The 16,740-nt window shown below is 37.5% G+C and overlaps 1 protein-coding gene across 2 annotated transcripts in view; it reads left to right on the top strand.

Moving 5' to 3' along the window:
* MARCHF1 (membrane associated ring-CH-type finger 1) overlaps positions 1-16,376 on the top strand; it is a 470,370-nt gene extending 453,994 nt beyond the window's left edge. For both annotated transcript variants that reach the window (XM_063108506.1, XM_063108505.1), the window contains exon 7: positions 16,078-16,376. In XM_063108506.1, the coding sequence (XP_062964576.1) occupies positions 16,078-16,376 (299 nt within the window). The remainder of the gene's footprint in view (positions 1-16,077) is intronic.
* The last annotated feature ends 364 nt before the right edge of the window (positions 16,377-16,740 follow it).

Raw genomic sequence — 16,740 nt, 5'->3', positions numbered from 1 at the left:
TTTTTATTTGTTTGATATTAACTCACTTATATACATTTAGATCAAACTACATTGTTTGCAACTACATTACACAGTGTCCCAGAGATGCTTGATTAAAAAATGTCATATGACATCCCTATTAAATAAATTTCCTGAAGGTAGGACCTTTAAAAAAAAAAATCATGTTCCCTCTTGATATAGGCACTGGCCCAAGCCAAGTAACAGAGAGTGTGCCATAAACACTGCCGTCACATACGGCTGGAAAAACAAAGGAGCATCTCACCTCACTTCACACAAGGCACTACCTTAGGACTCAAGTGTTTTCCCGGCAATCAAGGGCAGACCTTATGGCCGGAGACTTAATATTTTTAGATGACTAATTTAGAGCTCAGTGTCTGAGAACCATAAGTTTGCCCCGAGGTGATGCAACCTCTCATCTCTCCCAGTGATCACCCTGACTTGGCCTTGCTGTATAGACTGCAGGGCTCCTGTTCTCCTCGAGCCACAGGTGAGAGAGAAGATTAAGAGCACCTCTACTAGACACAAGAAGGAGCAATCTTGTGACATCCATATGTAGCTCCCCATAAGACAGCACACTTCTAAGACGAGTGAATAGTGATGATTTATCCTACAGTGAACATGACTGTCTCAACTTCAGCCACCAGTCTCTCCAGAATCCAAGAAACCCATAGCCCTGTGCTTCCTTCCATTTTTCTCTGTCCCTGCTCAGTCTCTAGGTCCCTTGGGTATTTGTGTGTCTTCAGCTGCAATCTTAATGCTGATAACCTCCCAAATTTATCTCCAGCTCATACTGCACTACAACCCATGCATCATCCTACCTCCAGAAGGTCTCTGTCTGGAGGGCTTCCAGGCACCCCAAACTGAATGTGTCTAAACTCATAACCCACAACCACTTCTCACAATAATATCTGTGGGAAAGGCATCACTAACACCCAGTTACGAAATCCAGATATTCAGGTTTTATTCCTGATCTCTTCCCTCTTCTACCTTAAATCAGTCACCAAATCCTTATTTATTCTGTCTCATATGCCTCTGGAATCTGTCCATTTCTCCCTTTCCCCTCTGCCACCATCCATGTGCAAACTATGAAATCATTTATCTGGAAACTGCAAAAGCCTCTTAACTAGACTTTCTCCAATTCTGCCTATCTTCAATACATGCTCAGTAATGTGACCACGGCAAATTTATGAAAACACAAATCTGCTTACATCCTATCCCCACTTAGCCATTACTTTTAATATATAACCCAAAATCCTTGGCAGGACTATGCCGCCGTGATGCCCTGGTTGTAGCCACTTGGGATGAACATTCATTCAGCTTTTCAAATCTACTTCCAGACCCTTGCTCAGTTTTTCCCTCTACGTAAAACATTTCCTCCCCATTTCTCTCGTCCACTATCACCACATACACACTTTTTATTTTATTGAAAAAAATAATTAATTAAACATACTTGTGGGGCACAGAGTTGAATATCAATACCTGTGTACAATGTACGATGATCAAATCAGAATTAGTATGTTCATCATTACAAAACGTAAACATTCCTTGTGTCCCTTAACCAATTTCTTGCTAACACCCCTCCCCCTGCCCCCTTCCCACCTCTAGTAACCACAACCCTGTTCTCTCCTGAAAGTTCAACACATGATTGTGATTGCTGTTTCTCTTTCTTTCTTTATTTTCTTTCCTTCCTTCCTCCCTTCCTTCCTTCCTTCTTTCTTTCATTCCCACTTATGAGTAAGGACATGCAGTATTTCTCTTTCTGTGCCTGGCTTGTTTCACGTAACATAACTTTCTCTAAGCTCACTCATGTAACTGCAAATGGCAGAATTTCATTCTTTTTTATGGCTGAGCAGTATTCCGTTGTGAATTTTCCTTATCCAGTCATCCATCAATGGACATTTAGGTTGGTTCCAACTCTTGGCTACTGTAAATAGAGCTGTGATAAACATGGGAGTGCAGGTGTCCCTTCAACGTGATGATTTCCATTCCTTTGGGTATATACCCTGCAGTGGGGTTGCTGGATCATATGGGTAGTTCTCTCTGTAGTTGTTTGAGGATCCTCCATACTGTTTTCCATAGTGGCTGCACTAATTTACAGTCCCACCAACAGTGCAGGAGGGGTCCCCTTTTTCTACATCCTCATCAGCATCTGTTATTCTGTCTTTTTGATAATAGCCTGTCTAACTGGGGTGATATGACATCTCAGTGAGGTTTTGATTTGCATTTCCCTGATGCTTAGTGATGTTGAGCATTTTTTCTTATTGGCCATTTGTATGTCTTCTTTTGAGAAATGCCTATTCAGATCATTTGTCCATTTTTCAATTGGATTATGTAGCTTTTTACTGTGAAGTTGTTTGAGTTCTGTCTGTGTTCTGGATATTAATCCTTTGTCAGATGTATAGTTTGTAAATATTTTCTCCCATTCTGTAGGCTTTCTTTTCACTCTGTTGACTGTTTCCTTTGCTGTGCAGATTTTTTATTTGATGTAATCCCATTTGTTTATTTTTCCTTGGAACCATTTCAGGATGTAGGACTGGGCAAAGACTATGTGCACACACAAACACTCACATATTCTCACACACCTCCCTCATCCCAGCTTAGACTTTGCAGTTTACCTGAATCATCACTCCCTCTGGGAAACCCAGTTTGGCTCCCTAAACTGGAATAATTATTCCTACCACAGTGATCCTCAAAATGTGGTCTCCAGACCAGCAGCATTAGCATCACCTGGACACTTGTGAGAAATGCAAGTTCTAACTTCCCATCTCCCTAGACTTATGAGCCAGAAACCCTGAGGGTGTAGCCCAGAAATTTCGCTTCCGAAGCCTACAGTTGATTCTGATGCCTGCTAAGTTTTGCAAGCCGCTGCCCTACACTCCAGATCATCCTTCCCTTACCTTGCAGTGGCTCTCCACCTTGATTGCATAGTGGAATACCTGTGGAGTTTCTGCAGTAGCACAAAGCCCACAGAGATTAGACGTAATCATCCTTTACATGATCCCGTTGTGCAGCCACGGGAGGAAGCTCTGCCCCGACATGAGACTGACCACACACGTTGCAATCGCTCCTTCATTTGTCTGTCCCTTCACCTGCTCAGATCAGGCTGTGCCGAGTTGTCCTGCTTGCCACCACATCCTCGGTGCTGAGCACTGTCTGGGGCCTGGCAAGTGGCCCAGTCACTGCTGTAGAAGAAATGATGAAGTATGAATGCCTTGTACCCAAGCTTTTCCACCTTTTATTTTTCTTTTGGAATTTTTTTTTCCAAAATATTTTCTGTCTCAGTTCAGGGTGGGTACAGTCCCAATGGAGGGTCAGCTTTCATATCTATATGAATATATATGTACATACATATATATTTATTAATTATTTTCAGTTTCTTAAGGGCAAATGAAAATAAGGCCATTTATATCTTTGGTATTCAGAGCTTTCGAATTAGAAAGCAAGATATTTATCAAGAAGCTGTGCCTATGGCTGTTCCTACAGAGCCAATTGCCAATGGAACAGCTCCTAGAACTCAGATAATCTGAAATGAAACCATAGTGATTTTCATAAAGGGCGTCTTCTATATTTATGTTCAAATTATATTTAAAACTTTATTTCCCAATATACACATTTAAGGGGAATGTGGGCATCTATATAAATTATTATTTTAATCTTCCTTTGGCATTGGGATTATGAATGCTGATCTTGAATTTACTTTTAAAGTTGTTGGGAAAAAAAGCTGCATAATTTAAAAGTCAATTTATTTTAAATCTATCTTGGAAACCTTCAAAAATATTTAAAGAGGAACAAATTGTCCTTTTTCAACCGGAATTGAGGTTGAGTATAAAACAGCAAAATCTGTTGAACTGTAAGGATAATACTAGAAGGAAAAAAATACACTTTATGTATTTAAAAATGATTGTTCTTTTAGATTAAATATGTGTGATGCCCCCGACAGCTCCCTCACCTCTCTTTGTCTTTTCCCTGTGATGACAGATAAATAAATAAATAAATAGTACTTGAAACACTCTGAATTATCCTTGCTGCTAACTCTGATTTAGGCAACAGTTATTCTTTGTGCCTTATCTTTACATGTTCTAGAAGAATACGCCAGTATGCTATGTGTTTCAAAAAAACAAAACACAAAGATACAGATCAAAACAACAACAACCACATATGCTATTAAAGAGACTATAGGTGCAGATATTAAAATCACCCCAGTATTATTTAAATATATGCACCACAAGGGACTAGTGTAACAAAATGATTTTGTTTTCATCACCAACTCACTCATGTGCCTCTATGCTCCTCCAGGGCAGGGGTCATGCCTCATTATTCAGAGAACACTTGGTATTAGTAGATGCTCAAAAATTTTTGCTTGCAGTGGCTGGCTCCAGCAGATAAAAACAACCCAAGTACTATAGACCTTGGCTTGGGCTAGTTGTCAGAAGGCCAGGGTTCTAGTTCTGCCTTGGTTACTCATTAGTTATCTTGAATAAAATAATCATTCTGAAACTCACTTTCTTCATTTGTAAAACTAAGAAAGTTGGATTGAGTGTCCTCTAAAGGTACTTTCCTATGACTCATTTTTCAAAGACATCGTGAACTTGAAATTGCATCAAATAAATTGAAATATGTGTTTATATAAATAATGCATATGTATCATAAATGTTTACTCACAGTGAACGTTTTTGTTGTTTAATAATGTATCCAACTTGAGGAATGTAACTAGGATAAAAGTAAAGGAAACCCCCTCCAACTCCCCCAACCACAATCAGCCCCTCACACACACCCTTCCTTACACAGACACATTTTGTCACTCTGGAAAAACCTGAGCACCCATCCAAAAATATTCCAACTTACTGGTAAGAGGCTTTTTCTAAATACACACTGTCCGTGCAGCTGTTAAATGAGGCAGGTTCTCTTCCGCTGCTTGGTGATTAAAAAGGCTTTTAGACACACTCCAGGTGTCTCCAGTCACATGATCTGCTACATAAAGTATGCAGAATACTTGGAGAAATTAAGTTTAAAAGTTGGAAGAGACCTTGGAGATTACTGTTTTAAAGATAAGGAAATAAGTAATTCGACTGATCTTCAGCTATGTTATAAACACCTACCTGGGACTTTCTGGCTTACCCCATTTGACTTAAAGAGAAAACACAAAATTGAGATGTTTCAGGTGACCTAGCCTGTGTGCCTCCAGTGGAGAGAGATGGGGACGCTATTCTATTACCAAAGGACATATATTTTCAGAGAAACAATACTGCTGGAAAGTAAGAGTCTGGAAGGGGCCAGTGGATATACCACAGCTTACAAGCCATCGTCAATGTAGTCTGAAAGCTTGGCTTTCCTGACTAGTATAATATCCATACTTGTTACTTAAGCATTTAAGGAAATTTTAGTTTGTTTTTGGTAGGATTTCTGAACTTTTCTCCAGATGAAGGGAATTGCAACTGCAAAGGATGACCAGGGGCACATGATGAGCATATTTAGTTGTGAATACTAGAGGCCTGGCTGACAGCTAACTAGACTTCTCCTCCTGGATTTTGGAGGTTTTCATTACCTAGAGTCAAGATGGAGCACCCAAAGATGGAAGTCCAGTGAAGTTCGAAAGACCTTATTGGTAGGTCCCAGTGAAAGCTCTGCTCTTAATCTACAGTTTAATCAGCCAGAGATGTGTAGCATTCAAATCACATCGATAATAACAGTAACAACAACTTACCCTGTTAATTCATTTAATTCACACTAATAGACCTCTGAGGTAGATACCATTGTTACCTCCATGTTTAAGTGATGTATCACTTGGGTTTTGCTATATAAAAAACCATCCCAAACTTAGTGACTTAAAACCACAACCTTTTATGTTACTCCCAACTCAGCAAGTCAGTTGGGTGTTTCTTCTTGCCTGGGCCAGCTGGGCTGATTTCTATGGAGTTCACTCATGTGTCTGAGGACAGCTGGCTTATCAGCTGGCAGTTGTAAAATCAAGAATAGACTCCTTTAGCTGTCTGGCAGGGGGAATGTTGTTGACTGAATGACAGGTGCAGCTAAGCTGTGTATTTTTCATCATCTAGCACACGGGCCCTGCATTCTTCACATGGCAGTTGCAGTGTATTAAAAAGCAGCAAAGCCACTATTTGCTAACACTTTTCAAGTTTCTGATTGTGTCATATCTGTATGTTCCTATTGGCCAAAGGAAATCATGTGGCCAAGGCCAGAGTTGATATGGGAGGGGATAACCAAAGACATGGTTACAAGGAGGCAAGAGCCAACTAGGGGTTATTATTGCAACAAGCTACCAAGGATGAGGAAACTGAGACCAAAAAGAAAACAGGCCCAATACCCAAAGGAAATGAAATAGCTACCTGAATTTTAAATGGATAAAGATGTAAAGACTGAAGTAGCTGATTCTGAAGGATTAAAATTCATAACCCTCAAGAGAAACTGGTTAATGACACAAAGAATGATTATATTTTGTAATGATGAATATACTAATTATCCTGATTTGAGCATCACATATTATTGCACACAGGTGTTGATATTCAACTCTGTAGCCCACGGATATGTATAATCATATATTTAAAAAAGAATAATAAGTGAGGATTTTGTTCAGGAAAACCACCCTTGGGAAGCCATTAACCATAGTAAGGGAAGTCCTGTTGGTGTCTGAACTGCAAGGAAATCAAATAAAATTCTGAGTCACTTTGGAATTTGTATATTTCTTAGACAGGAGGAAGGGGGGTTGGGGGAATGAAGATGAAGGGAAATTGCAGCTGTAAAGGAGATGAAAGAGCCAGTTGCAGTGGCCTTGTTTACAGATAATGCTCCTGTCTCAAGTTCCTGAGGGGGAAATGCCCTTGGATAAGCGCAATCCCTGGCTCCTGACCCAACTCCAACATAAAATGGGGTGAAGAAGATGTGAGGAGTATTTTATGTAAAAAAATAATTTATAAATTTTACTTTTATCTTTATTTTTATCTTTTATTTCAGTTATATAAATGCGGTTACTTTTACCTGGACACCCCAGTTTCTCTCGCTGGCTTGCTAGAAAAATCTTGCCCAGAGTCAGATTCACAGGAGTCTAGGATGAGCTATAAGGTTCATTTGCTTTTCTCTGTCTAAAGTGCTTTCACTCACTCTTTAAATATCTGCTTATAAATTTCCCTACAAACTGTGGTCTGATCCTGTGGTTCTGGCAGTAGCACACTTTCAGGCAAAGTAACATAGCATTTTGATTCCTCTAACTCTAATTTATGAAGTCCTCAACATCGTATCAAAGGACAAATGTATAGACCGGCCTAAGCATTTCCTGGAAAACCTATTAGTGTTTAGATTGTTTGGAATGGGATGGAACATGGTGCAGCTCTCACATGCCACATCACATGTATGCAATCATAAAAAGGAGGCCTGGATGCATTTATTTCAATAATCATATATTGAGATTGCCTGAGAACATATTGCCCAATCTCGTGGGATTAGCATGACAATATGGAATTCAGATGAATCAATTAAATTTATTATGAGAGACAAGAGAAGATTCTTACTTCCTCAGAAAATGTTGGTGGCAAGAATACCTGCTCCCCCAATTCCTGCCCAAAGATTTTTAAGCTATGTTTCTCATTAATGCTTGGGAAATAGAGATGGGCAGAGTGTATTCCTAAACTTACAGAACTCCTGCAGCAAGATTCCAAACACAAAGGGAGAAGTAGAGACAGATCCTTGTGCTTCAGAGAAAGAGCAGATTATGGAATTGCCTGAAGTTAGATTTTCCAAATTTCTCTTCAAGCTGGCAAGTAGAGACAACTTTGTGCTCATGACATTTCCAAGTGCAGGCTACATCTTCAAATATATACTAGTGAGCACAAAGAATTCCTTGGGGGGCCAGCCCGTGGCTCACTTGGGAGAGTGTGGTGCTGATAACATCAAGGCCATGGGTTTGGATCCTATATAGGGATGGCCGGTTAGCTCACTGGCTGAGCGTGGTGCTGACAACACCAAGCCAAGGGTTAAGATCCCCTTACCGGTCATCTTTTAAAAAAAAAAGAATTCCTTGGGTTACACCAATGATCCCCAGGGAGTAAGACATGGTGCCTTCCCTTCTCTACGAGCGTCCTTTGTTGTGTGCATTCTTTCCTCTTTGCAGAAGACAGCAGAGAAACTGACTAGTCCAATAAAATTGAGTATGAAGACAATTTGCTGAGTTTCATTAAAAGGAGGCAAGTACATCTCACCAATGAAAACATTCTTGAAAAATACATTTAGCCCCATTTTAGCATTGCCTCTCAAGACGTTCTTATAGTGAGTTTTCCAAAGTAAAATTCTTATAACAACACAATAATCATTTCTTTTATAGTAAACAAAAATCTTGCTTACTTAGTCAAAGGCAAGAGAAAGAGCAGGCTGTCTCTCTTAAAAGACGGTCATTTGGACAACGGGTTTATATCCAAATGCCTTCTGTATGTGGGATTGGGGGATGCCCTGCACTCTAAACTTAGTCTTGGGATTTAGTGGGAGTTTTGACTTCCCAGGTTGTGGAAACATGATTTGGGCAGAGGAAATGAACTCAGAAATACCTTGTGAAGGAAAGTGGAGGGATCCTAGAAAGGTGGAGAAAGTGGTAGCTGGTTTCTCCTGGCGCAGATTTCCAGGTATCTATGGGTTTTGGTCACTCTTTCTGGAAGGAGGGGAGGGGCATGAGTGGAGTTTTCTTCAGATTTTTCACCAACAAAAGCAGAACTTCCCTGACAAGTGAAGAGAGGCAGTGAAAGCTGTCATTCATCCTTGAAATATCTACTGAGCATAGGCCAAGTAGACAAATTCTGTGCTTGTCAAGATTATGGCATGGCAAAGTGAAAATGTTAGAAAATGAACTCGTGCCACAAGTGGAGAAAGAACATGGATCTGGAACCATGGGAAAGTTTATTTCCAGCCAGAAATTACTTCTGAGTTGGGTTTTATGGGACAGGTAGAACACACAGAAGTAGGAAAGCAAAATTCAGAGAGAAGAAATATAATGGATAAAGGCTTAGAAATGGAAAATCTCCAGGCATTTGTGAGAAACAGCTGGTAGTTTGATTTAGCAAACAGAAGGAAAAATTGGAAGTAATCCTTGGGGATTTTCCTAAAAATGGGAGACAAAGCACACATCTCCAGCTTGTCTGTGGTTAAAAGATTTCTGAAACATAGCAACTACTGCTCAATATAATAGCTTACAGCAAAAAGTCCTCTAAATTTGGAGAACTCCAACATGTCTCATTTGTATTCTGAACTCGCCTGCAAATTTCTAATAAAGAGATAAATTTCTAATAAGGAGACTGAAGGACTTACGTCTCTTCATAATAATGTCTCTTATTTATAATAATAGACTTAATTCCTACAACAGGAATTCTCACCCTCGGCACTATTAACATTTTGAACTGTCTAGTTCTTTGTTGGGGGAGGAGGGGAAGGTGCTGTCCTATGCATTGTAGGACGTCTAGCAGCATCTCTGGATTCTATCTACTAAATGTTAGTAGGACCCCACCCCAACCCAGGTATGACAATCAACAATATCCCCAAACATTGCCAAATATCCCCTAGGGGACAAAATTGCCCCCAGTTGAGAAACTGTGCTCTACACTGAGTCAGTATGTCAGATAATTTTTCTCCATGCATAGATGGAGAGAACTAAGGTAGGAGATTAAAAAAAAAAAAAAAAGCCGTCTGAATTCCAAATGCAAGGAAGGACTCCCTGTATAAAGAATTCATCTTTATTTTTAACTACTTTTTGATGCTACTATGTTACTCAGTATATAGGAATAGTGGCCGTAAGAGTCCAGTCATTTACTGTGAAAATTACAGTTATTACATATTACTGATTATTCTTCAAAACTCCTCCTAAAATCACTTATAAAGACTTTAACTCAAAGTATTTCAAAATAAGAATAGCAAGTTAAGTGCTATTTCTACACAGTGTGCAAGTCAAATTCCAACATTAACATCATTAGGTAGAGATCTCAGCTTTGGCATTAAATTGCAAAAGGCAGAGAAAGGAGAATTGAAATAGATGGTCTTTAAAGGTCTTTGAACTCTGAATTTTTATTTCAATTCTTTTACTAGAACACCAGAAAAATCAAGAATGAAGCGAAGTTTATTGTATCTACTCTAAACAATAATGTGGGTTTCTTTCACAAAGAAGTTGAGTCTTTGGAAATATACCAAAAAATAAAAATAAAAAAAAACATTGTTCCAAAAATAAATAATCCATTTTGAAAAACAAAGTGAAATCTTTAAATGATCAACTTGTGCTGCAAAAGTAGGACTAAATTAAGAGAAATTTCCATTCATGGTCAAAAATTATTACTACTATTTTAAGATATTATTCTTGATTGTTTATAATGAGTGATTTGGGAACTTTATGAATAAATACAACGCATTTTTACACCACAATTTTCTGTAACTATCTTTATGTTTTTCTGTCTTTAAATGAAAATGTTTTTGCTGGGTATTGGAATACATAATAGAGTACCATTAATATCATTCTAAGTAACAATGGTGCTATCATTGAACACATGCTGATTGCAAAAACACATTTATAAAGAAATCAAACCCAGGGAGTCCATTGTTAAAATACCTATCCTTAGAATCAGAGATGTCTGTAGGAGACAGACATAGTCATTCATAGTCATTCTATTTTACTGCAAACAACCACTATTAATTAGCTAACATTAATAGGATTTATCCTAGACTACTATCAGGCACTTTGCAATATTTTGAAAAAGTGTCTGCTTCCTCTGGGCCCAGATGGCAAAGAGATTCCATCTCCTATGCCAACTCCAAAGGCTGACCTCGACTGAAGTGTTGGAGACCAGGAAGCACTCAATCACAGGGATAGCAGGAAAGAGTGTTGCCAGTAATTAGGGCATGTGTGCTGTGTTTGTCAACCTCATAACAGAGACTGCACCTTTTCTCCCTGGCTTGTGTTCTGAAAGATTAGTAGTTTATTATACAGTTAAGAGGGCAGGCACTCCAGGCAAAGGGAACAGCATCTGCTAAAGCTTGAACCTGTGTTGGAGCATGAGACAAAGCACACATCTCCAGCTTGTCTGTGGTTAAAAGCTTTGTGAAACATAGAAACTACTGCTTAGTATAATAGCCAAATAGTTAAACAAATATGACTTTGGATAAAGTTTACTAAGATAGGCATTGGATGAAAGAAATAAGGATGCTGGGCATAACTATAAAGTAAATAGAGATACAAACTTCAAAAAGTTTGTGGAAAAATAGAATTAAAAGATAATACAAATCAGATCATGAGCATTTATCGTTCAGGACTACAGCAAATTTTAGGCACAATAAACTGTCTAAACATTACCAATTTCTAAATATTTAAATACTGACAAACCCATTTCTTACGGAAGAGATTCTGTAATGTGATCTGGACACAGACTTGCATCAATGGAACTCATCCCAATGACTTATTTTTTAAATAACAGACTTCATTTTTAGAGTGGTTTTAGGTTTACAGCAAAATCGCACAGAAAGCAGAAAGAGTTCCCATATACCTGATCCTCACCCTACCCTACACACTGTTTCTCCAATACTTTACATCTTGCTTCAGTGTGGCACATTTGTTACATTTAATGAGCCAATATTCACACGTTATTATTAAAGTTCAGGGTTTATATTAGGGTTCATTCTTTACGTTGTGCAGTTCTATGGATTTTGACAAATGCGTAGTGTCCTGTCTCTACCATTACAGAATCATACAGAATGGTTTTACTGTCTTAAAAATCTCCTGTGTTCCACATATCCATCTCTCCCTTCTCCCCCTGAACTGTTGGCAATCACTCATCTTCTTACTGTCTCCATAGCTTTGCCTTTTCCAGAATGTCCTATAATTGGAATCATATGGTATGTAGCTTTTTCCGACTGGTTTCTTTCATTTAGCAATATGCAAAAGACTAGTAATACAGGCCTTTCTGTAGCTTGATAGCTCATTTCTTTTTATCACCGAATAATACTACATTGTATGAATGTACCACAGTTTGTTTATCCATTCACTATTAAAGGAAACTTTGATTGTTTCAATTTGGGGCAATTATAAATAAAGCTGCCATAAGCATTTGTGTGCAGGTTTTCATGTGGACTTACATTTTTACTCATTTGAGTAAACACCTAGAAGCACAGTGCTGTGTCATTTGTAAGAAACTACCAGACTGTCTTCCAAGGTGGCTGTACCATTTTGCGTTCCCACCAACAATGAATGAGAGTTGCTGTTATTCCACGTCTTCTCCAGCATTCAGTGTTGTCAGTGTTTTTGATTTCAGCTTTTCTAATAGGTATATTATAGTGGTGTCTCCTTGTTTAAATTTGCAGTTCTCTAATGACGTATATTAAGCATCTTTTCATATGCTTATTTGCCATCTATCTTCTTTGGTGAAGATTTCGTAATTAGGTTGTTTATTTTCTTATTGTTGAGTATTAAGAGTTCTTTGTATATTTTGAATACAAGCCTTTTATCAGACATGTGTTTTGCAAATATTTTTTCCTGGTTTGTGGCTTTTCATTCTCTTAACAGTGTCTTTCTCGGAACAAAAGGTTTTGTTTTAATAAAGTCCAATTTATCAATTTTTCCTTTCATTGATCATTCTTGGGTGTTATATCTAAAAAGTCATCACCAAACTGAAGGTTACCTAGATTTTTTCTATGTTATCCTTTAGAAGTTGTATAGTTTTGCAATTTGCATTTAGGTCTGTGATCCATTTCTAATTAGTTGTGAAAGACGTAAGGTCTGTGTAGACTTTTTTTTTTTTTTTTTTTTTTGCGTGTGATGTCCGGTTGTCCCAGCACCATTTGTTAAAAACGCTACCCTTTCTCCATTGAGTTGCTCTTGCTCCTTTGTCAAAGATCTGTTGACTAAATTTGTGTGAATCTATGTGTGGGCTCTCTATTCTGTTTCATTGATCTTTTTATTCTTTCATTGTTAACACTGTCTTGAACACTGTAGCTTTATAGTAAGTTTTAAAGTTGGATAGTGTCACTCCTCTGACTCTATTCTACTTTAATACTGTTGACTATTCTTATCTTCTGCTTCTCTATATAAACATTAGAATCAGTTTGTTGATATCCATAAAATAACTTGCTGGGACTTGGAATGGGATAGTATTGATTCTATAGATCAACTTGGGAATAATTGATATCATAATAAGAAGTCTTCTGATCCATAGATGTAGAATACCTTTCCATTTATTTAGATATTATTTGATCTGTTTCATCAGAGTTTTATAGTTTCCTTCACACAGACCTTGTACATATTTTGTTAGATTTGTACCTAAGGTTTTTGTTGTTGTAGTTGCTGTTTTTGTTTTGTTTTGTTGGCACTACTGTAAATGGTCTTGTGTTTTTAATTTCAAATTCTGAATTGGCTATTGCTGATATATAGGAAAGCAATTAACTTTTGTGTATTGTGTATCCTGCAACCTTACTATAATCATTTATTTAAAAAACCAGAAGTGTTTTTTGTCAATTATTTGGAATATCATCTGTGAACAGAGATAATTTTATTTATTCCTTCCCAATCTGTATACCTTTTATTTCTTATTCTTGTCTTATTGCATTAGCTAGGACTTCCAGTGTGATGTTAAATAGGAGTGGAAAGAAGGGATATCCATGTCTTATTTCTCATCATTAAGTATGGTGTTAGTCATAGGGTTTTTGTAGATGTTTTTTATCCCATTGAGGAAATTCTCTTCTATTCCTGATTTTTATCATGAATGAATTTTTTATGAATGGTGTGATAAATTACATTAATTGATTTTTGAATGTTGAACCAACTTTGTAAACCTGGAATAATCCCTCTTGGTTATGGTGTAAAATTGTTTCTAGGGTCTGGTCACTTAGCTCAGTTGGTTAGAGAGTGGCATTACAACACTGAGGTCAAGGGTTTTGATCCCCATACTGGCCAGCCGCACTGCCCCTCCCCCCCAAAAAAGAAAAATAAATAAATAAAATTGTTTTTACATATTGTTGGATTCAATTTCTTAAAATTTTGTTGAGAATATTTGCATCTTCATTCATGAGAGATATTGGTCTATAATTTTCCTTCACAGTAACGTCTGCCTGCTTTAGTATTAGACAATGATGACCTCACTGAATGAGTTAAGTATTCCTTCTGCTTCTATTTTCTGGAGAAGATTGTAGAGAATTGATATCATTTTTTCCTTAAATCTTTGGTAAAATCCACTAGTAAAACTATCTGCACCAGATGCTTTCTTCTTTGGAAGGATTTAATTGTTGGTTTGACTTCTTTAATAGATATAGCCCTCCTTACTCAGATTATCTATTTCTCCTTGTACAAGCTTTGGTCAATGGTATTTTGAAGTATTATTTCCATTAGGATCAAGTATATATTCATAATGATGATTACTATGAATTAGTCAAATCATGAAGACGTTCTTGCAAATTAGGAGTTAGAAAAAACTTATCTTTGCTACCAATAAAGGTTCTAATAAATTCTATTGCATATATTTAATCCACTGCAAAAAGTTTCAGATTTTATTACTGAAAGAAGCATAGAAATTCATTTTAGACTATCAGTGCCAAACAGCGATACATTAATGAAACATCAACAGCAGTGAGAGGTTTTTCATGTTTTCACAACTCTTTTTAAGATCAAAAAGCACTATTTCAAAATGGAAGAGTCAGAGCCAAACCATTTGAAAAAGAAAAAAAAAAAATAACTTGCACAGGTTCAAGGTAGTCAGACTTCAGAAAGAATGGCTCACCAAACAGGTATTTAGAGGAAAATATACAGAAAATCACCATGGATACTACTTTTATTAATTTGCTCATGGTGGAAAAGACAAAATCTTATCATGTGATTATCACATTCAGAAAGGTTTGACATAACTTCCAACATCAGCTATATAGAAGTCAAGAATAAAATTGTCTTTGCTGGTGATCTGGACATATAAGAGATGTTGAATATTTCATTATTTGGGGACTAGAAATTGACAGGGTGACACTGCTATTTTTGGTTAATCATAGGGTACAAAGTGCTTCATCACGATGGAAACAAGAAAGTGTCTTCTTTGTTTCCAGAAGCATAAAGCAAATGTCACTACTACAAAATATATGTAGAATATTTTTTATAACTCTATTCACTGTTATAAGTAAATAAAATCTCAAGGTAGAATTGTAGACTCTCAGCTACTCTATAAGCCCTTCCTGGTGCAACAGACTGAGCTATTCTCTTTTCTTGACCTTTCCCATAAATGAAGACAGCTCAAGTTATGTCCACGCCATCCTGATGTTGGCAAGAGGTGGACCCTTGACTACCATATATTTAATGTTTACAATTGTGTATGGCCTAAATATCACTGCTGTAGTTACAGAAACTCTTGTGAAATAATTTTAAAAACTGTTTCTTTGTGAAAGAAAGCCTATTTCTAGTGATTGTGATGGAAATTAATAGAAAATATAGATGTCTAAGAAAGTGATGGTTCTCAGTGGCAAGACATAAGATTTATGAAACAAATGATTGAATCTTTTGCATATATACTCAGGAGTTCTCTTCTCTCTCTGGTAAAATTTGGCAGCTTCTTTTTCTTTCTTTTCTCTCTCTCTCTCTCCCCCCCTTCCTCCCTCCTTCCCTCCCTATTTTAAAGGGAATGAGGGTGGGGAGGGGGACCTGTATGTACAAGCCCATACATGCACCCATTACTTCACCTTCTTAACAGGATTTTAAATTCTGATTCTTTCATTCAATATATTCACTATCCTTCCTTAAAGATTTAGCTATAAGGAATAAAAGTTGAAGCAAGTGTTTATCTGATAATTATAGTAGGAACTGGATGCTGAGAGAAATAAGACATCATTACAGTGGCAGGTGAGAAAATTTCCTCATATACAATTTTAACAAAACATTTAGAATGTTCAAAAGGAATTAAGCCAATTCAGGTTATTATTCTTAGTATTCTTACTAGTTGTTGACTATATATTCCTTACTAACCTAATTTAGCAGGCAACCACAGTCTTTTGAAGGGGCCGTAGAAAAAAATTACCCAATCCATTGTTAACAACTTGGTGATAACATTCTCTCTTTTGATTTCAAAGGTGTCCTTGAATGGCCATTTTGGACAAAACTGGTTGTGGTGGCCATTGGCTTCACGGGAGGTCTCGTCTTCATGTATGTACAGTGTAAAGTCTATGTTCAGTTGTGGCGCAGGCTGAAGGCCTACAACCGTGTGATCTTTGTGCAAAACTGTCCAGACACTGCCAAAAAACTGGAGAAAAATTTCTCGTGTAATATAAACACAGACATCAAGGATGCCGTGGTAGTGCCTGTATCACAAACAGGTACAAATTCACTGCCATCTGCAGAGGGCAGTCCCCCTGAAGTTATACCAGTTTGATGGAACCAGTTGGGAGTTTCTTCACTGAAGAATATCTTTCTAGCCCTCAGCCACTACAAATGACAGAAGTGATCCTGAATTATTCACTCCCTTTTGCTCCTCCTTTCTCCTACTGACACATTTTTCCTTACTTTGCTTAAAAAGGAAGAGGGGAAAAATACACCAAATGACCAGGATCCCATGAAGCACAGCCTGAAGTGTGATACGGAAATGTGAAAAGTTTGCCAGAGAATGAGTTCAAAGACAATTCAGAATCACTGGAGCAGGAATGCTTTCAGGCAATGATAAGAGATTAAATGGACACATGATATTCTTCACAGTAGCAGGGGAAAGTTCAAGAATACAGACTTGAATTGTAACGTGT

Source organism: Cynocephalus volans, chromosome 9 (genome assembly GCF_027409185.1).
Source record: "Cynocephalus volans isolate mCynVol1 chromosome 9, mCynVol1.pri, whole genome shotgun sequence".
Lineage (NCBI taxonomy): Eukaryota > Metazoa > Chordata > Mammalia > Dermoptera > Cynocephalidae > Cynocephalus > Cynocephalus volans.
The sequence above is the reverse complement of the archived record's forward strand: the minus strand, read 5'-3'. Positions and strand labels throughout refer to the sequence as shown.